General features: G+C 45.3%; 1 protein-coding gene across 6 annotated transcripts in view; it reads right to left on the reverse strand.

Moving 5' to 3' along the window:
- ZCWPW1 (zinc finger CW-type and PWWP domain containing 1) overlaps nt 1–21,510 on the reverse strand; it is a 251,709-nt gene extending 230,199 nt beyond the window's left edge. For all 6 annotated transcript variants that reach the window (XR_003853018.1, XM_029580560.1, XM_029580562.1 and 3 more), the window contains exons 1-2: nt 21,186–21,510; nt 6,221–6,284 (exon numbers count right to left, since the gene is read on the reverse strand). Coding sequence is in view for 5 of the 6 variants with exons in the window: in XM_029580560.1 (XP_029436420.1) it covers nt 6,221–6,245 (25 nt within the window). In the remaining variant the exon portion in view is untranslated. The remainder of the gene's footprint in view (nt 1–6,220; nt 6,285–21,185) is intronic.
- Between the last annotated feature and the right edge of the window lie 733 nt (nt 21,511–22,243).

Genomic DNA, 22,243 nt, shown 5'->3' on the forward strand with positions numbered 1-22,243 from the left:
TGGGCTACAAAGTAGATGGAGTATTGGCCCATCTTCCAGTGCTCCGGAGGGACATGCTTTTACATGCCCTGCATGTAACTACTATGCTTTACTGCCCTGCGAGATAACAGGCGGTCGAGGGTCTGTCAGACGATCTGCACCTTGGCCCACACTCCACAGGGGGAGACCATAAAAAAATCTTGGAGCGGCCGAGCAAATTCCAAAGCGTAGCCATGTTCTATGATGCTTAGGACCCACTGATCGGAGGTTATTCTGGCCCATTCCTCGTGGAATTGGGATAGTCGTCCCCCAACCCGAGGAATCGAAGGTCGGGCCGGCCTTATCTCATTGCGAAGTCTTGGAGCCAAGGAACATGGTAGGCCCTCCGTCACGAGAGGTTCTGCCTCGAAAGGAAGTGTTCCAGGATTGAGGCCTGGTCATAGGCTGTCGTTGACTTGCCAGCTGCTGTCTGCTCTGACGAAACCTACGCTGACCCTGAAAACGTGAACGGGTCGACAGAAAACCTCTGGAAGGCTTCAGTCTGTCCTCCAGCAGTTTCTGGACTCTGTTTTCGCCCAAGGACTTTATCAACTGCTCCAAGTCGTCACTGAAGAGAAACCTACCTTTGAACGGAAGAACCCCTAACTGAGCTTTGGGCGAAATGTCCGCTGATCAGTTACGCAGCCAGAGTGCGAGAAGAAATGCATAAAAGGTCATACAATGCATCAGCACCATATGCCACCGCGGCTTCCAAGCGTTCTGCTTGCTCTGACTCGCCCGGAGGGAGATCCCTGGAAGTTAGCAATTGCTGGACCCAGCGTAGACTCGCCAGGAGCATGTAACTACTATACACCGCCGCTCGGATACCTAGGGTAGACACTTCAAAAATGCGCTTAAGGAGGACCTCAAGTTTCCTATCCTGAAGATCCTTGAGAGCCGCTGCTCCTGCGACTGGAATTGTGGTCTGCTTCATAACCACCGATATTGAAGCGTCTACCTTGGGAGACTTCAGGAGATCCAGAGACTCTTCGGGAAAAGGATAAAGTTTATCCATAGCCCAACCAACCCGCAAGCCGGCATCCGGAATGCCCCACTCCCGGGCCATCAGCTGCTGGAGCATGGGATGAAAAGGAAAAGCCTTGGTCGGAGCCCGCAACCCCGCCAGGACTGGGTCTACTGAATCCTGAGGTGGAGTCAGATGAGGATGTTCCACTCCGAGTTCCGACAAGACCGAGGGAATAAGAGGCTCCAACTCCTCCCTGTGAAACAGCCAGACCACCTTCGGGTCGTCTCCGTCCAGAGAAGCCTGGTTTCTCAGGTCCTTCTCAGACCCCATGCCAGGAGAGAGCAGAAGCCAGTGCGTCTGCAGCCGCATTGTCCGGTCCCTCCGGAAGGGCCGAATCGCCCGAAAGCAAGGACCCGAGCAATTTAGCGACCCGCAGGGATGCTGGTGGATCAAGGTGCTTGGCTAATTTATGGGGCAGCCCCTGTGGATGTCTCAAAGGTAAAGCACCACTCTGCTGAGACTGCAAAGCTAAAAAGGCTTTATGCATAAGGAGTACAAAATCCAAAGAAAAAGCGTTAGAGCTGGCCCTTTCCCCATCAGGGGAATCAGGCCCATCGTCAAAATTGTCCTGATCTGTATCAGAGGGATCCCTAGGACTGGCAGGGACCGGTGATAAGGCTGGAGGAAGCTCCCCTGCCCCCACAGCTCTTGCTTGTGCCTCAGCAAATGTGCTTAAAATGGCCGCTGTTCTCGCATCAAGAGGGAACAGATCAGGCCGCGGCTCCTGAGGTGCTGATCTTTTTGCTGCACCTCGGGGCTTTGCCAAGCTCCCCGTTGTCAAAATAGAGCTTCCTTCCCTCCAGGAAGGCAGCGCGAGCAAAGGCCTGAGCGGGAGAGTCTCGACGAGGACTCCCAACAGGCACAGCAACAAGATGGCCACAGCATCAAGGGAGGAGGAGAAACCGAGGATCGTGGCAGAAGGGATTCGGCAGAGAGACTGTAATCTCAGCAAAAATGCGGCGATACTGCACCTGACGTCTAAGCAATGCAACCGGTAAGAAGAGAAAGCTAACAGGCTGCTCGAGTTTTTGTTGGGTTTTTTTTCGATTGGGCCAGTGCCATGGAGGGAGAGAGGGACTGGCCACCGGTATCTTTTCCCCCGGCACCATACCTGCCAAAAGCCCCGCGGGATAACCAATCCCAGCTCCTAAACCTGCTACCAGGGAGGGGGGATGATCCCATAGGATCTGCCTACCCCCTGGGAGGATTTTAGAAGTTTCTCCTTTGATTAGCTTTTTTTTTTTTTTTGCTTGATTCTGTGTTATATAAAGTTTCTTTCCTTCCCTGTCTTTTTTTTTTTTTTCAAAGGGAAAGCGCCTTAACCCCAGAATCAGGGCAAGACTGCAGGGTTTGCACCATCTCCATCTGCTGGAGACATAGAAATACTGAAGGGACGCAGGTGGCACACCAGGTTATGAAAGGGTGCCCTTCAAGTTTTTCTCTGTCTCCATCTGCTGGAAGGGCGGCATAACCCACAGTCTGGACTGATCCGGGTATGTACAGGGAACATAAGATTTGCAGACTTGTCGTCATGGAAGCACTGTGAATAGACAGTTCTTTCCAACATAAATGATACAATACACTCTTGGAATACTACAATTACAACCACCCTCGATACAATTGCTCCGTTTAAGCAGATCAAACAAAATAGAAATAAAAAGAAAATAGACGCTCCCTGGTACACAAAATCACTGCACACCCTTAAAACTCTCCTTAGGAAACTAGAACGTAAATGGCGTAACAACAAAACCACAGAACTAAAAAACAACTATCGCTGTACCCTACGCCGTTATAATAAAGAAATAAATCAAACAAAAAAACTCTACTATGCCAACATCATTGCCAAAGCCAATGGCAATCCAAATACACTATTCAATATAGTAAAAACCTTAACCTCTTCCCAAAATGAAAACTTCATAAATGTCGATACCAACTTCTGTAATAAAATCGCTAAACATTTTGAAACTAAAGTACTTAACATTTCTGCTGAATTCTCAAATCTTCCTTATCCCACTCAAAAAAATGAAGTACCCAGTCAATCATGGTCAGAATTCACCCCTACCTCAGACACTTCTATTCTAGCCATTATAAACAAACAAAAACCCTCCAACTCCCCTTATAATCCATGCTCTGGAGCCTTTTTCATAGCTCTCAAACTTGAAGCCTGCTCTTTTCTTACTCTTCTAGTTAATCAATCTCTAGAATCAGGTGAATTCCCCCACACTTTAAAAAAGACCTCTATACTACCAATCTTAAAAGCTAAAGCAAAAGATACATCTGATCTCAACAATTACAGACCTATAGCATCTCTTACTTCCCTGGCCAAACTAATAGAATCTGTAGTACTCCATCAGTTAACCGATTTTCTTACAGAGCACAATATTCTTCATATTAATCAACATGGATTTAGAAAAGGTCATTCCACAGAAACACTTCTTCTATCCTCTTTTGATACTTTTTTCCGTGCATTCGACTCATATACAGACTACATTATAGTTTTCTTAGATATATCAGCAGCATTCGATACCATTAATCATCAGATACTCATTTCAGGTCTTCAAAACATAGGCATCACAGGTACAGTTTTGAACTGGTTTACATCCTTCCTCTCCAACCGACCTCAACAAGTCAATTATAGTCAGCACTGCTCTTCCCCATATATCATTAATTCCGGCGTTCCTCAGGGCTCATCTCTTTCTCCTATTCTGTTCAACATATATCTACTTCCTTTATGCTACATTCTATCCTCTCTTAATCTTCAGTTCAAAATTTATGCAGACGACATCCAATTTTTTGTCCCATATAAATCATCCTGGTCAGACACTCTATCTTTAGTTTCTCTATACTTATCTACAATCAACTCTTGGCTCTCCCACAATCGATTAAAACTGAATCCAGCAAAAACTGAGCTCGTATACTTAACTTCCATCTCTGATTCTTCATTAGGTCCACCATCACATCTTACAATCAATAATGTTACTATCCCCATAACACGCTCTGCTATAAGCCTAGGTGTAAACATTAATTCAGATCTTTCTCTAAAACAACACATATCCTCACTTACAAAAAAATCGTTTTTCAAACTACGTCTGTTAAAACATCTTCGTCCTCTACTATTTTACCGAGATTACAGAACCATTCTTCAATCCTTAATCTTCTCTGGCTTAGACTATTGTAATGCTCTCTTCCTAGGATTGTCAGACTCTTCACTATACCCCCTTCAACTGATCCAAAACTCTGCAGCCCGGATACTAACCAGAACATCTTTACATCATCATATCACCCCTATTCTACAATCATTACACTGGTTACCCATAAAGTTCAGAATAAAATACAAAATTCTCTCTATTATCCATAGTTTAATTCATAACCATAATCATACTTCTACCTGGCTTTGTTCAATACTGCGCATATACAAACCGACGCAACACTTAAGATCACTTAACCAAAATTTACTAGATATCCCTTCTCCTAAACAAGCCAGATTAGACCTCACTAGAAAAAGAGCCTTTTCAATAGCCGGTCCAACACTTTGGAACACTTTACCAAACCATCTTCGCTCGATATCCAACCCTGTACATTTCAAAAAATCTCTCAAAACATATCTTTTTCAACTTGCATTCAACTCGTCTTCTAATTAAACTTAATCATCAATACCGAAATTACCCTCTTAAACATAGTTACACCCATTACAATCCCATTTATACTACACATAACTACAACATACCTGCTCATTCACACGTTTCCAACTATCATACCCTTCTCCCTTCTTCCCTTTATCTCATATAATTTTTACGCTCTATTTCTCCCACTTCCCCTTCCTCCTCCCGTTCCCCTTCCCCCCTTTTTCCCCTTTTCCCCCAAAACAATAAGCCCATGGTTCCAAACTTTTTATATTTTTAATAACCTTATATACTAGCATTCTGTCTAGTTATTACCAATTTTTATGTAAAGTTTAAAAATTCCATTTTATTTTGATTATTTTATTTTTGGTTTTAAATCTGTGAACCGTTTTTGATAAAATTTCTTTTTTAAAAAACGGTATATAAATACTTTTTTTAAATAAATAAATTAAATAAATAAATGTGGAGAGCGAGCTACGTGGGTTCCCCCATTTCTAACCTTTCTTGCCGGACATCCTGAAGAAAAAAAGTAACACTGAAAAGTGCTGTTTGGGGGGGTCTTCCAAATTTACAGATAATTGAAGAAAAAATTACAGAGATAGGATGCACATCTGTGCTGGTGCTCGGAAAAAAAAAACCTGAGGAAGCTCACGAGGCAATGCCCTTGCGGGAATTCACACACACATTTAGTAGAACAAAAGCTCTACGAACTTAGAGAAAAGGGTTTATTTGGTGCTGCCAGATAACGTCACCCATGTCATGGCTAATTCAACCCTGCTTGTCGACTGAGAATTTCAGTGACTGTAGCTAGGAAGAGCTCTGTTCCAGTGATTAGACCAGAGGGCTACCAGTTACTGGAAGTCCCCTGCTCATCTATATAGAACAATGTCAGCAAGCCTTTTAGTCTCTGTCTCCATCTCTGATTGGAAGGCATAATCCCATGCTATTGGACTGGTCTGACCGGATGGAAGAAGACAATTGCTTTGTACTTTCAAGACTTATTTCATAAGGTGGTAGAAGCATTAATAGTTCTTGCTGAGGGGACCTTAAGGTTCTTATTGGCTTATACAAGGCTAAAAAATTTGCCAAGTAACAAGGGAGATCTCTATATAAAGCTCTAAGTGAGACAAAAAGATTTAAAATGCCTCACTCACACTGATAACCAATGTAATCCCTGCAATAAGAGAATTGTGTGTACATATAAGACGCTGTCCTCTAACAGTCATAGTTCAGTGAAAACAAATGAATCCGGATGTCAATGGATCATGAAGGAGTGTACAGTAGATTTTGCACAATTATTTTCAAGCTGAGATCTCATTCTTATCTAATTTTTTTTTATTTCCAGCTGTAAAAACTGTACTTCTTTATCCCTCTCTTCTCTGGCCTCCACAGAGTTAGCATGTCAAACAGAGGTTACCCACCCTCCCAGTATCTGACTTTTCTGCATGAAACATAGCCTGAAAATGGCAATCAGGAAACAGCATCAAAGAGAAGATGGCCAAGAAGTGTCCCACTCATACAGGACAGGCCTTGGTGTGTATTTAATACCAACCTTCCTTATTTTTAAGAGTCGCCATAAGGCTCCAGAGTCTGATGGACAGTGTCCTGTTCTGTATCTACAAAAAAAAATATGTAGAAATCAAATTAAATTTAGAAAAAGAATAGAAAGTAACTATAGTGTTAACTTTCATTCCTTGAATCTACTTACACCAGTCCAGATCTGTAGGTTTATGCCACTCTGCTAGCAGATGAAGACAGAACACAATTTTTCCAGTGACATCATCACTGGTATTAGTAGTAGTGCAACACAATGAGCTGTCAGCATACTGCTGACAAAGCCATGGAGGAACGAGACTCACCCATTATGGTTGTTTTACTTTTTTTTTTTTTTTTTAATAAAACAGGAGAGAAGCTTCCAAGGAAAACTCACACTTGTGCAAAAATTCACAGAGTAGGAGAGATGAGAAAAAAATAAGAAGACACAACCAGATGAGTTGCAGAATCTGACCATGTTCTGTACTGCTGCAGCAGGATTCAAGGAAAGGAAATTAACAGGTAAGAAGGTAAAGTTACTTCTTACCCGATAATTTCCTCTAGAGAAAGAAGACCAGCCCACACAAGGGGGTTATGCACTCCTACCATTAAATGGAGAAATCTGACTTGCTGACATCACCCATACATAGCTTTACATTGACATCGGCCTACCAGTAATCCTGTAAAAGACAACTGTGTACAACTGTTAAAAGTTATGGTTCATATGTTGAGATGAGGAGAAAGAAAACCCGTCCATGCAAAAGTGCGGAAAAGTTAAGACTGAGGAGACCGATGACGCGCTTCGCAAGGGAAGTGCCATGTAGGTGCAGCAAAGCAAAAGCTCTGTATATTTATTTATTTATTTTTAGTTTTTTTATACCAATTTTCCTGCATAGAATGCATATCAAACAGGTTTACAATGAAACAGAATAATCAGGAAGTTAAATTCCTTAGTCTAATACATTTAAACGTCAATAACGAAATAATTTTAAACAAAGCAAAAAGCTAAATATTAAATAAAGGTTAAATTAATAACAAAAATATAAATATAATTATATTAGAAGGAGCACAAAGGTTAGCACGAAGGTTGTCGCGCCCCTTTGGCGCGCGACGCCTGGTGTAATAGCGCCGTTAATCGGGTCGCCGCTGGCTGGTCGTCATGACGTCGGGGGGGGGGGGTCTTCACATCGCTGATTTTCTTTTTCTCACATCTCAGTTTTTTTTTCTATTTTTTGGTCTTTTTTTCTCCCAAGATGTAGGTTTCTTGAAGTGCCCGATGGTAGTGGGCTGCCCCTCTGCATCAGCGCCTGGTGTAATAGCGCCGTTAATCGGGTCGCCGCTGGCTGGTCGTATACTTGAAAAGAGTCCGTAGGAGCAGCGTCAGATGATGTCACCCCTTCTAAAAAGACAGCATGGCTAATTCAGCCTGCTTATCGACGGAAAATCATAGAATAGAGGTCACATAAGATGAAAAGGAATCAGCAAATTGCACACTGTCAATGAATCCATGACATATAGAAACATAGCAATGACGGCAGAAGAAGACCAATCGGCCCATCCAGTCTGCCCAGCAAGCTTCACACTTCTTTTTTTCTCATACTTATCTGTTTCTCTTGGCTCCTAGTAACCTTTAGTTCTATTTCCCTTTCACCCCCACCATTAATGCAGAGAGCAGTGATGGAGCTGCATCCAAGTGAAATATCAAGCTTGATTAGTTAGGGGTAGTAACCGCCACAATAAGCAAGCTACACCCATACTTATTCGTTTACCCAGACTATGTTATTCAGTCCTTATTGGTTGTTTTTCTTCTCCCCTGCCGTTGAAGCAGAGAGCTATGCTGGATAAGCGTGAACTATTAGTTTTACTTCTCCCCTGCCGTTGAAGCAGAGAGCTATGCTGGATAAGCGTGAACTATTAGTTTTTCTTCTCCCCTGCTGTTGAAGCAGAGAGCTATGTTGGATATGTATTGAAAGTGAAGTATGCATTGAAAGCCACATTATCTATCAACAAATATTGAATAAGCCTAATAATTGGTAATACCTATAGCTTATGAACTCTTCGTTAATTTTACATACTCTTGCCCACCCCTGGTTTTTTTTTAATTTGGAGATGGCAGCCCTCCATCCTTCCGCTCCGTGAAGGTGGAACACCAAACACTGGCCACTGGCATCCCGCTCCGTGAATGCCTCTGTGGCTACTGCCGCTCCGTGCAGTGTTTTGCTGCCTCCTCTTTATACACTTCCTCTAGACCTGATGGATCCAAGAACCAATGTCAGGAAATATTTCTTCACGGAGAGAGTGGTGGATGCCTGGAATACCCTTCCGGAGGAAGTGGTGAAGTCCAAAACTGTGAAGGACTTCAAAGGGGTGTGGGATAAACACTGTGACATACTATAGATGGTCCAATTGAGAACTTGGACTTAGTTGTGGAGCGGGAAAGGACTGAAATTTTAATTAATGAATGATCAAATCATGGGACATCTTGTATTGTGATAGTGTCAAGGCTACGAGATTTAAAAGATTCATTCACAAAGACGAAGTAAAAAATATATCCTCATCGATGAGTGGCCTTCTAATTGAAACCAGCTTAGCAATTCAAGTATTTCTAAAAATAAATTGGAATTGGTATCAGGAGAAGAGCTATTAATAGCTAGGTTAAAATCTTCTAAAATAATCAGATTATTAAGATTTGTTTTGGATGCCATTAATTGCTCAACAAAAGTGGAAATGTTAGTAGATAATACTTTAGGTGGACATTAAATTAGGCAGATTGAAAAACCAGAAGTAGAAAGCAAGACAGTTTCACAAAAAGACTCCCTACCAAGATCTTCAAATTTGGGTTTCCAAATTTCCTTAAAAATGATGAGTAACCCCCTTCCTCTGCCCCTCTTTCTTGGCTGGGAGAAACATGTATAATTAGGTGGACAAATTTGATTTAAAATGTCAGTCAGAATTAAGTAGCCAGAACTCAGTCACATAGAAAAAAAATCTGGTTTTTCTCTGCAATTATATAAAAAATAATTTGAAACTTACTTTTGATTGCTTGAACATTAATCAGCATCACAGTGATTTCTCCTTCAGTAGAAGTGTAAGAGGAAGAACTATGCAGAATTAGGTGTGTCGACACCTAGAGCTCACCCTGAAGAACGCAATGGAAATGGCAGATACCTTCCACCAGCCTCAGTTGATGCCAGATCTAATATGGAAGCTGAAAAGGCAATCCCCAGGATCCCTGCCGTAGAAGGGAGAGTGCAAGACCCCAGCAACATTCCTCAGAGCAGGAAAGCTCTGGTTCTGTAGTCCAGTCACATAACCCAGGCCCACCAGCTTGTTTTAACTGTGGGAAGAGAGGTCATTTGGTGGGAGTCTGTCACTATGAAGGGAGTAAACATATGTACGTCAACCTGCTGATGCAGCCAGAATTAAAGGTTAAAGTTCATATTGGCAAGGGAAAGTCTCCAGGGGGGATGACTGCCGGGTTGGAGGGGAAAGGAATCCCTGGGATGACCACCAGGTTAGAGGGGAGAAGGAAATCCCTGAGCTATCAGCACAAATATGTGGCAAAGATACGGATTTTCTCTCCTTTTGCTCACTTTAAGTGCGGAGAATGGGCATGAAGCGTTTTGCCCCTTGGATAAAGATGGGAACAACAAATCCTTTGTAGGAAACATTGAAGTTAAAGAAGAATAAGCCCTGCAGGCATGTTCTTATTGTGGAGAAAAAGAGCACGTTGTCAAAGACTAGCTTGAAAATAAAAGACTGGAAGTGGAGGAAGAATGGGGGCACAGTCTAGCAAAGCTGAACAGCTGTAACTTCGTAGATGTTCCTCATTTGGAACTTAAGAATTTTGTGATACCAGTTAACTGGATGATATCCCTACCCAAGTTCTGGTAGATTTAGGGTTAGAAAAAGACTCTTAGCAGTAAGAAGCAAGCCCATAAAGGGTGTATCGATTATAGTAAGAAGGTGACACTCATTTGTATACATGGTGACCAACAATAGTACCCAGTCAGGTCTTACTGATGACTCCAGCTTGGCAAGCCATACCATGTGGTTCTGGGTTGCGATCACCCCTGGTTAGACCCTCCTTAAAAGACAGGACCAGGGTATTTAGCATGATCCACCTTAAGATATCTTCAAGGGAATCCTGGTTGTAGGGTGTTTCTCCTGGGAAGAGGGATAAGAAGGGCCCAGAGAGAGGCCCTAGGCAAGAGAAGAACATTCTTGAAACTGCTACATTTCTGTTGCCAGCACTACTGATGTAAGCATGCTTTTGCTTGATAATTTGCTTGAAAATAATAAATACTATAGAAGAATAGCCAGAGTCCGGACTGTTCAAGCTGTTACAGAGAGTATCCAAAGATTATATTAAAGCATGGGAGTCTTTCCACAATACGATACCTAAATTTGCAGGTTTAGGCTATTCTGTATACTCAATATAACAGATAGTAACATTTAGATCAGCTCGGTGTAGGGTGAATTGGGAATATGAGTGGTGTGTGCATGACAGTCTTGTTCTATGTTTCATTTTATTGCCATGGCAGCTTTGATAATTACTTAAAATTGTGAAGGAGGTTGGGCCTTCTATTTTGGTATGTACATGTAAGAGTCATGTGTTGTTGCTTTAAAAATGTTTATGGATATGATGATGTTGTATAATGTTGTCCCGTGTCTATAAATAAATAAATAAATATTTTTAAAAGCACTCTGGTAGAGGCCATTCTGCTTTCTTACACTTTGCTTTGATCAACCAATTATCCAGATACAAATGGACTGAAATCCCTTCTTGATGAAAATCTGCCATCACCACCATCATCACTTTGGAAAAGGTCCTTGGAGCAGTAGCTAAACCAAAAGGAAGTGCTCAAAACTGAAAATGACTTCCAAGGGTGGCAATCATCAGATATCACTGTTGATCCTCTTACGGGAACATGAAGAAACACCTTCGCCAGATCTATAGATGTTAGAAACTCCCCCTGCCTCATTGTTTCCATGACCGATCTTAAGGACTCCATTCGGAAGCAAGAAGAACAGTCTTGTTCGCTTGCTTTAAATCCAAAATGGGATGAAAAGTGCCCTCCTTTTTGGGAACCATGAAGTAATACCTTCCTTGACCCCACTGAGACACCAGAACATATAGGGCCGGATTTTAAAAGGGTTACGCGCATAAGGTACTCGCGTAACCCTTTTAAAACCCCTCTGTGCGCGCCGAGCCTATTTTGCATAGGCTCAGCGGCGCGCGCAAGCCCCGGGACGCGCGTAAGTCCTGGGGCTTGCCTTGGTGGGCGTGTCGGGAGTGACACGGCGTTTTCGGGGCGTGTTTCCGGTTCGGGAACGTTTCGGGGGTGTGGCCGAGTGCCCCGACACAGCGGCCTGTGTTGGGGCCTGCTGCGCCAGCGCGCGTAAGTTACTACTGCCCGGAGGCAGTAGTAACTTTTAAGATAAAGGTAGGGAGGGGGTTTAGATAGGGCCGGGGGGTGGGTTAGGTAGGGGAAGGGAGGGAAAGGTGCGGGGGGGGGGGGGGTGTGAATGAAAAGTTCCCTCCGAGGTTGCTCCGATTTCGGAGCGGCCTCGAAGGGATCGGGCAGCATGCGCAGGACCCCGGATTTTATAAGATACGCGCGGCTACGCGTGTATCTTACAAAATCCCGCATACTTTTGTAAAATCTAGCCCAAACTGTACAACAGTTCCTAGGAGATGATCGTGCAGCATTACCCCCACTGCTTCCTTCTTTACTGCAGAAAGACTGGGACACACCATAAAAATGTCTAAAAAAGGACAAGAAAAATCCAAGATGTAGCCTCTACACCACTGGTCTGGAATTTGGGCTCATCTCCGGTAAAAGGCAGAAAGCCAACTGCTAATTTGAAATTCTGGAGCTTGGGTCCCAAGGCCTCATTGGGAACTGCCAGTATGCTCAAGTTTCTACCGACTATGGAAAAGCTAAAATTTGCCAAAAGGAAAAATTCACTTTGCTAAGGCTCCTTTCCCTGGCCAATACTCAGCATCCCTAAACCGAGACCTATATGGTAACCCAAGATGCCCCCCTTGGGAAGTCTGGGAGACTTAAGTCTCTCCCAGCTCTTAACAAGCTCCTCCAATTGTTCTCCAAAAAAGTAGTATCCCTTTTGTTACACCTGTTGGTTGCAGATGGCTGCGACCTCTCATGCTCACCTCTTTTTTCTCCCTGCACCATCTCTGCTAATCCCCGCCGACCTCTCCGGCGTTCCCGGGAAAACGTGGGTGCTGCCGACCGCCATCTTGGATCTGGAATTACTTAGGCGCGCACACGCGCACAAGGGTCTCCTTTGTACACGTCATGGCAGAAACCTCGGGGCATTCCCTCCCGATGATATCATTCCGCTATTGTATTTAACCTGACCAGCCCTTGCCGAGTTAGCAAGGAGTTCCCGTCTTGCTGAATCCACCTCATTCTAGGACTTTCTGTTCCTGACTTTGGTCTTGGCATCCAAAATTCTGAGTACCCGCTCCTCGGGGGCTCCCCTGCGTTCCTGGCTATCCGCACCTCGGAGGGCCTACCTGCCTGACTGCTACCAGACCTGCTTCTCAGGTCTCTCTCTCTCTCCTGGAACCATCTCTTGTGAGTACCGCTGACTACTACTAAACGAACTGAATAGGAAAATTGGTTTTTACCTGCTAATTTTTGTTCCTGTAGTACCACGGATCAGTCCAGACTGCTGGGTTATGCCTCCCTTCTAGCAGATGGAGTCAGAGAAAAAGCTGAAAGACACCCTCTGATAACCCGGTGTGCCACCTGCGATCCTTCAGTATAATCAATATCAAAGCAGAATGAAGCAATTTAACAGCCAATGACTAGACCAACTGAACTTATATGAACAATAAACTGTGAATGATATACATATAGGGGTAGATTTTCAGAGCCCTGCTCGCCTAAATCCGCCCAAAACCGGGCGGATTTAGGCGAGCAGGGCCCTGCGCGCCGGGAAGCCTATTTTACATAGGCCTCCCGGCGCGCGCAGAGCCCCGGGACTCGCGCAAGTCCCGGGGTTCTCGGAGGGGGGCGTGTCGGGGGCGTGTCGAGGGGCGGGCCCGGTCGTCGCGGCGTTCCGGGGGCGTGTCGGCAGCGTTTTGGGGGCGGGTACGGGGCGTGGCTACGGCCCGGGGGCGTGGCCGCGCCCTCCGTACCCGCCCCCAGGTCGCGGCCCGGCGCGCAGCAGGCCCGCTGGCGCGCGGGGATTTACGTCTCCCTCCGGGAGGCGTAAATCCCCCGACAAAGGTAAGGGGGGGGTGTAGACAGGGCCGGGGGGGTGGGTTAGGTAGGGGAAGGGAGGGGAAGGTGAGGGGAGGGCAAAGGAAAGTTCCCTCCAAGGCCGCTCCGATTTCGGAGCGGCCTTGGAGGGAACGGGGGGAGGCAGCGCGGCTCGGCGCGCGCAGGCTATACAAAATCGATAGCCTTGCGCGCGCCGATCCAGGATTTTAGTGGATACGCGCGGCTCCGCGCGTATCTACTAAAATCCAGCGTACTTTTGCTTGAGTCTGATGCGCAAGCAAAAGTAGGCTGTTCGCGCGCCTCTTAAAATCTACCCCATAAAGAGTACTGATATAGCCCTTCTGTATCTTGGTTTGTTCTCTGGTTTGTTTTTTTTTGGGGGGGGGGGGGTGTTATTCTTTGTAGTCCTTCAAAGGCACTGTGGAGAAAGATAAAGAAAACGAGCTGATTCAGTAGAACACAATATCCCTGGGCGGGTGTCTGGACCGATCCGTGGTACTACAGAAACGAAAATTAGCAGGTAAGAACCAATTTTCCTTTCCCTGTACATACCCGGATCAGTCCAGACTGCTGGGATGTACCCGAGCTGCCTTAAATGGAGGGGGAACCGAAAAGTCCTGCTTGAAACACACTGCTGCCAAAAGAATCGACGTCTGGAGCCTGAACGTCTAAATGGTAATGTTTAGCAAAGGTGTGCAAAGATTTCCAAGTAGCTGCTGTGCAAATCTCTTGCGGCGAAACACAATGGCTCTCTGCCCAAGATGCCGCTTGAGATCTGATCGAATGTGCCTTAAGACCTTCCGGCACCTGCCGCCCGTGACAAATGTATGCCAAAGCTATAGCTTCCTTTAACCATTGGACAATAGTAGCCTTGGATGCCTTATGGCCCTTCTTGGCTTGCTTCATAACACAAAAAGATGGTCCGAGAAATGGAAGGGGTTAGTCACTTCCAAGTATCGAAGAAGCACCCGGCAGACATCCAATTTTTTCAACTCATGAGCCGGAGGAGAATTGAGATCCAAATCCGAAAAAGCCAGTAACTCTACGGACTATTTCACGTGAAAGGCCGATACTACCTTCGGTAAGAAAGAAGGAACCGTCCGAAGCGTAACCCCAGAATCTGATATGCACAAGAACGGTTCTCTGCAGGATAACGCTTGAATTTCAGATATCCTTCTGGCAGAACAGATAGCCACGAGGAACGCAGTTTTGAGTGTCAAATCCTTCAATGTAGCCCGCTTGAGAGGTACAAAAGGAGGACCGCACAACCCCTGCAGAACCAGGTTTAAACTCCACAAAGGACTCACTGGATGCACTGGCGGGCATAAATGTTTGGCCCCCTTCAAAAAAACGCGCCACATCAGGATGCCCTGCAAGGGAAATACCATCAACTTTACCTCTTAAACAGCCCAACACCGCTACTTGTACGTGAAGCGAGCTGTACGCCAAACCTTTCTTCAAGCCATTCTGCAAGAAAGCTAGAATGTGTACAATAGTGGCTTTACGTGGGGAAACCTTCAACTCACCACACCTTCCAAACCCGCTTATAAGTGAGTGAAGTAGAGGTCTTTCGCACCCGGTACAGAGTGGAGAGAACCGCATCCGGATAACCTCTCTTTCTCAACTGCCTCCTCTCATAAGCCAAGCCGCTAGACAAAAGTGAGCCCCCTGATCGAAAAATACTGGACCCTGTCGAAGTAAGTTCAGAAGATGACTGAGACGCAAGGGGCCGTCCACTGCCAAGTTGATCAGGTCTGCGAACCACCACGGTCTCCGTGGCCACTCTGGGGCTACGAGGATAATCAACCCTTGGTGGGACTCTATTCGCCTCAAGACTTTTCCAACCAATGGTCAAGGCAGGAACACATAGAGAAGCACGTCGCGGGGCCACTGGAGGACCAGAGCATCCACTCCTTCCGCCTCGTGTTCCCTCCTGTGACTGAAGAAATGAGCACAGCCTGTGCGTTCAGCCGAGTTGCCATCAGATCTAGTCGGGGCACTCCCCACCGATGAGTCAGAAGCCGCATCGCCTCCCCAGACAACTCCCAGTCTCCGGGGTCTAGTCATTGACGATGGAGAAAATCCGCCTGTACGTTGTCTACTCCGGCTATGTGAGACGCCGCCAACTGGGCCATGAGCTCGTCTGCTTCTGCGGCCACCTGCCGACTTTTTGTGCCCCCTTGACGACTGATGTACGCCACAGTCGTCACATTGTCGGATAGATCCCTGTGGTGGAAGATCCTCTCCCCCAGAGCCCTGCGCAGGATCGGAGCCTGACCCAGGTAAAATGGCCGCCGTTCCCGTGCTTATCGGGGACGGGGCAAGCCGTTGGAGCTGAGCTGAGAGATTCCTCCCCGAGCTGCGCGATCGTGACAAAGATAATCTTTTGCCTGTACCAGGCAATTGCGAAGGCCCTTCTTCCCCGGGGATGCAGCAATAACAGAGGCCTTCACGGGAGAGCCGCATTGGCGGCTCTCCACAGGCCGAACAGCACGATCCCCGCAGCATGGTAGGGTCGTCACTAAAAGAAATCAGTTGCTAAAAATAAAAGTATTTCTTCCGGAGGCCCGGAAGAATAAAGCAGGCTTTGAATTTTTTTTTTTTTTAATCGGAACAGAGTAAGCAGGGGAATGCACGTCCCTGGTCTTAAGCACACAAAGACAGCTTCCTTCAGAGGAATGAAACTTCTCTGGAACTGTAGGGGGGAGGGACCAGCCCACCGGTAAATCCCCCCTATTCAGCGGGTCTTGTAAACACTCTGGGTATAGAAGCTCTAGGGCAAGAAGCCCAGCCCTGCCTGCTATCAGGTGTAAGAGACAAAAACTGCCCTTCCCCTGTGAGATCTGTACTCAGTTATTTTTATAAAAAAAATTTTTAATGCAACTTACTAAGAGCTGATCTAGTCAAAGGCAAGTAAGGGTAGAAGAACCCCTTCTCAAAATAGATAAGAACCAAATTTGCAAGGAACAGGACCGCAGGTTGTGTCTTCCTTCATCTGCTGGTCAGAGAAATACTGAAGGATTGCAGGTGGCACACCAGGTTATCGGGGATGCCTTTCAGCTTTTTCTCCGACTCCATCTGCTGGAAGGGAGGCATAACCCAGCAGTCTGAACTGATCTGGGTACGTACAGGGAATGAGGATTTCCCGCGGTGTACCCTGTGCCTCTGGCCACTGCCGCCTTTCCTTCAGTAGAAGCTATTCAGCATTTCCTGCGCTGCAGAGTATTGACACACCAGCTACGGGAGCCACTTCCGGATTCCGGCATCTCTACCAATTCTTCAACATCTACTGTACAGACATCCTCGACATACCCCGCTCCGCGGGCCACTACCGGATCTGTATTCCTGAGGTGCCTTAACGCGTCAGAAGGGATCCCCGGCATACTCCGCTTCGCGAGCCACCACCAGATCTTCTCATCTGTGGCTTCGCTCTGGATATTCCCCATTGCTCAGAACTGTACTATTACATCTCCAGCTCTGTGGACATTACCTTTTCCTTCCTTCATAATAAAGTCTCTACTTCTAGCTGTGTCCCATGCCACTGAGACTACGCCTGTTGATGGTGAGGCTCACAGGGCTCCTCCCTGTGGGCGGAGACACCTCTCATCTCAGCCCAGGGTTCACATTCTTAGCTCGAAACCTAGGAGTTATAATTGACACAGAACTTAGCCTTAAACACCACATATCACTGAAAGTCAGAGAAGGCTACGCCAAACTCATGATCCTCAGGAGGCTGAAACCGTTACTAACCCAGAAACATTTCAAGACAGTCCTCCAAACACTTATCTTCACAAGTACTGACTACTGTAACACACTATTTCTGGGATTACCATACTCCACAATAAGACCTCTACAAGTCCTTCAAAACTCTGCCACCAGAATACTCACTGGCAAAAGCAAAAGAGACTACATTACTCAAACACTGGCCGAACTACACTGGCTACCAATAGAACAGAGAATGCAATTTAAAACACTTTGCATAATTCACAAACTAATCAATGAAGATAAAAATGACTGGTTAAACACAGCACTACGATTACACGTACCCCAAAGAAATCTGAGATCAGCCAATAAAGTGCTACTAACAATTCCATCGGTAAAAACAGAAAAACTAACACAAGTTAGAGAGAGCGCACTATCCTTGGCCGGTCCAACGTTATGGAACACATTGCCACGAGAGACAAGATTACAGAGTGATCCAAAAATTTTCAAAAAAAGTTTAAAAACCTGGCTATTCGGAAAAGCATTTCACAATGAGAACAGAGAATGAAAAAACTCAGAACAAGGTTACCTAGATGAGTGGTCCCACAACTTTTACTTTTATTTTATACTCAATAATTAAGTTAGAGAACTACAGCTTAAGCATAACCCTTGTATGATTACCATTTCATTTATTTATTTATTTAAAATTTTTATATACCGACATTCATCCAGGATATCATATCGGTTCACATTGTAACATTAAACAGGCGCCAGGCATGGCGCTTTACATTGAACGATTAAAACATGTAAACAAGGTATTAAAAGAGGGTGGGAGAAATCATGGGAAAGTTTGCATTAAATTATAAACAACGTTTGCAATTATATACATATGTACAATGGAAAAAACTATGAAGTGTGAGTTTTAGGCAGGCTAGTAAGAGAGAAAGGGGAAGAGGAGAGAGGAGAGCGGAGAAGAAGGGAGGAGCGGGGGGAAAGAAGTAGGAGAGGGGAAAGAGGGGAGGGGAGAGACTAGATCCATGCCACATTTCTTATACATTTTTTTATATGAGCATGTACCAACATTGTAATGGCAGTTTTGTAAATTCATTTGAAACCAAACCAAATATATGTGCCTATATGTAAACCGTTGTGACGGTGCATTACTAAACGACGGTATATAAAAGATTTTAAATAAAATAAATAAATAAATTAGAAAAACATAACACCTTTAAATGGAAGTTACGCCAATCTTGCCCAGTTCCTTAACCTAAGCAAATGCTTACTGTCCTGGCTCTGACTGAGCTGCCTCTTCCAAACTTGACCTCAAAGTCTCTGAAAAACTCTCCTATAGGCACTAAGAAGATCTCAAATCAGCTCTGGCCACAATACCAGTACACACCTCTCTGCCTGTAATGCCAAACCTGTGGTTTCAAAAGCTTGCTTGATCAAGGACTCAATATTCCTGTCCTGAGCATCCTTGAAGGTTGTGCCCTCTTTCACCAGAATTGTGGTCTTTCTGGTGACTGCACACACTAGTGCATTCATCCAAGGAGCCCAAAAGTTCTGCTTTCCCTCCTTAGAAGGGGATAAAGCCTCTCCATGGCTTTTCCCACCTTAAATCTGGCATCCAAGACGCTTGATTCAGAAAGTAAAAGCTTTTGATGGCTTCCTTAAGCCACCCATAACAGGCTCTTCCTCATAACTTTCCCCACATTTGGACTCAGAAATATTGACCACTTATAAGGACTAATTGATCAGAGAAGACAACTCCTCTTTACTAAATAGGTGAATAATCATAGAATCTTCTTCCTCCAGAGGAGAATATTAACCTCCTTCCAATTCCTTCTTCCCATCATTAGCAAGGCCTTCTTTACCCCACTCTACAGTCTGACTCAGAAGGCCCTTCCCTCTGGATACCAATCCTGAACCCCCATGCTCTCTTCCTACCAACTAACAAGGGGGATTCTTCCCCTTCAAGACAGAAGAGAAATTGAGGCAGACTTTGAATTTACACTTTACTCCATAGTGAAGGCCTACTGCAGCCACTTTAAAAATTCTAGTGGAGGGTTAGAGGATGAAGCTGCTGCTGGCACCAGAAGCCCTGAAGAGGAAGCCAAATTGTCTGCAGAACCCCCCCCCCCCAGGATTTGCAGGAAATAATACCAGAGGTTCACTCTCATTTGCAACACCATGTGGCTCTAAAATGGCTGCTGTCCCCACTGAAGACCTCAGCATGCCAGCGGGACTATCTTCCATGATTGCTTCCCACACCAACACCAGAGAGAGCTGTGGACATTAACTGCTCAGCTCTTTCAGTCTCCCCACACACTTCCAGCAAAGCATGCCACTGGATACAGTTCAATGAAAGCAGTATGCCACACAAAGGCCGCCGCACTTTAATTGCTCGGTTAGGCCAGCCATTGTATCCCACCAACTGCCCTCACGGTGACTCACAGTGGGAACACTCCATTGCCACTGCATCCCCCTCACACATCACCTGCAAACTACATCTACACTGCTATTTACCTCTCTTTTTTTTTATTTTATGCAAACAAGAAAAGCCAGCATCAAACAAAGAAGACCTCAGAATCCAGGAACAGGAGGGAAGATTCAGAGAGGGAGAGATTTGAGATTGTACCTTTTCTGTAGCGAGACCCAATGCTTGGAACAATATGCCAGAACAATTAAGAACACAGAGTAAGATAACTACATTTTAAAAAAATGTTAAAAACTTGTCTATTCCAGCAGGAATTTGGAAGCGAGTTTTAGTAGAAGGTCCCAGGAAAAAGGAACATTTTTGCATTGAGCATTGACCAGAAAACAGTGTATTTTATTTAATACTTTGTGTGATTTTATAATGTAAAGGACTACGATATTAAGGTGAGTGGTGGTACATTAGTATTTTAAATAAAATAATAAATAAAAATGAGGAAGTGAGAGTGAGCCAGTGCATAGGCGTTGGAACAGAATGGGCCACCCGTGACCTGGTCTGACCAACTTGCAGGCCTTACAATCCAAGAAGTCACCGCACCTTTCTCTCTGCAAGGGGTGAGAGTAGTGCCAGACTACAGGCATCCAGGTGGCTCAAACACAAAGAGCAGTGCCATACCTCCAGGAGCACTGCAGGATTGGGGGGGGGGGGGGGGGGGGGGGGGGGGGAGGCCAAGACACAAGAGTCTGAGGCTTGACTGGTTGGGGGAGATTGGAAGCTCGAGGCTCAGGCGGAGATGGTCCAAGATTGGAGGGTGGGGGGAAATCCAGGGCTGGAGACTAGGGAGTCCAAGGCTGGGGCTTCTGAGGTTGGGGGTTCGGGCTGGTTGATTGGCTATGCAAGGGGCGTGCCGAGGCGGGCTTCTGGCAGTAGGAGGGGGGGGTTGAGGCTGGGTAGGGAGCTTGGCCGATTGGCCTCCCCAAATAAAAAGGCATTCCACTGCCTCTGGGCAACTGTGTGCACAAAACTGAGCCTGTATGGGTGCAAGTTTAAGAGGCAGTGTGTTTGAGCACATTTCTGGGTATAGCTCTTCCCAAACTCATTCATAAATATCTCAGGGTGACTGGAAATTAAAAGTTCTTATTCAGTATAAAAACAAACTACCATACAGCCCAGTATGCTGTTTCCAGCAGTGGTCAATCCAGGACACCAGCACCTGACAGGAGCTCAAATAGACATCTTCCATACTCCATACCCCTCTGGTTAATAACAGCTTAAAGACTTTTCCTCCAGGAACTTTTTAAAACTTAATTAAACTGTCTTTACCACATCCTGTGTCAATACATTTCAGAGTTTAATTGTGCGGAGTGAAAAATAAGTTTCTACACTTTGTTTTAAATGTGGATTGGAAGTATTACATCTAAAATGATAAATACCCGTGTATCTAAATATGTTAATTTACAAACTTTTTGCCATTTTATATAACTCGATTAATCACATTAAAAGTGTCGCAGCTCAAAGTAATGAAAAGTTGTTTAGGTGCCGGTAGAAAAAGGGCTGAAAGGGAAATTGCTTTTTTTTTTTTTTATTACATTTACCTCGCGCTTTTCCTTTCGTCTTGCAACTCTTATATTTTTAAAATATGATTTTTCAAATCAACAAATTCTTCCAACCGCCACCTGTTTTCCCGCTTTCCACCCTCCTCGTGCACAGCTAAGCCCCAGCCCAGCACGCGCCTGCGCAGTCCCGCCTAACCAGCGTGCTTGAGAGAGAGAGCGGGAAGGAAGAATGGTTGAGAAGCGTTTCAAGCCTCGCTGAGAAGGAAGTGTGCGCTTAAGTTAAAGGTGGTGGGAGACGTAAAAAGGATGCAGCATCCGTGGGCGGGGCCGTGCGGTTCAAGCCTCTCTACGGACGCGAATGGAGCCGCTCTATGCTCCAAGCCTCGACTTCAGCAGACAGTGGGAGCTCTATAAATAGCCCTGGCGGTCCTTTTTTTTTTTTTCCCCTTCCTCCTTCCCCCTCCCTCTTTTTTCCTTCTTATTAAATAACCAGCTGTGGCGGAGTCCTGCCCAGTGCCATTTGAAATGTATTTAATTGGTATGTAATTTTATTTGAACAATAAAGTTTTTTAAAAAAGGAAAAAGGCAGGATGAAATAGCCTGGGTTTTGTCCATGTTGGACTTGTGGGGTGCGTTCCTGTTTTACTTGAGGGGAGGGGAGGGGGGGTATCGAACACAAGTACATCCTCGCTTCGCCGACTTTCAGGCCGCACCTTACTACCGTCCTCTGCAATAACAGAGTTTTCTGGGCCGTGGCCGCCCCAGATCCCATCCCGCCACGGACTAAGAGCACAGGGGCGGGTGGCGCTTTCCGTCATGGGTATCATTTGGGCTAAAACCGATTCTGTACCTCTTTCAAGAAAATATGGGGTTTGGCATCCAATTTTTTTTTTTTTAACACCCAACTGTCCCTCCTAAACTTTAAGTAAATGGCCTCCTTTTTCTGGGTTTATGTTGGTGAACAAAAGCCATACCAGCCAAAAATATATTCAGAAGATTAGGCTTCTAGAGCAAGGATCTCCAAACTTTTTATGTAGACAGCCACATAAATTTCATAATCATTGGGGGGGGGGGGTCCCATTAAAATTAATTTAGAG

This window comes from Rhinatrema bivittatum, chromosome 16, assembly GCF_901001135.1.
Source record: "Rhinatrema bivittatum chromosome 16, aRhiBiv1.1, whole genome shotgun sequence".
NCBI lineage: Eukaryota > Metazoa > Chordata > Amphibia > Gymnophiona > Rhinatrematidae > Rhinatrema > Rhinatrema bivittatum.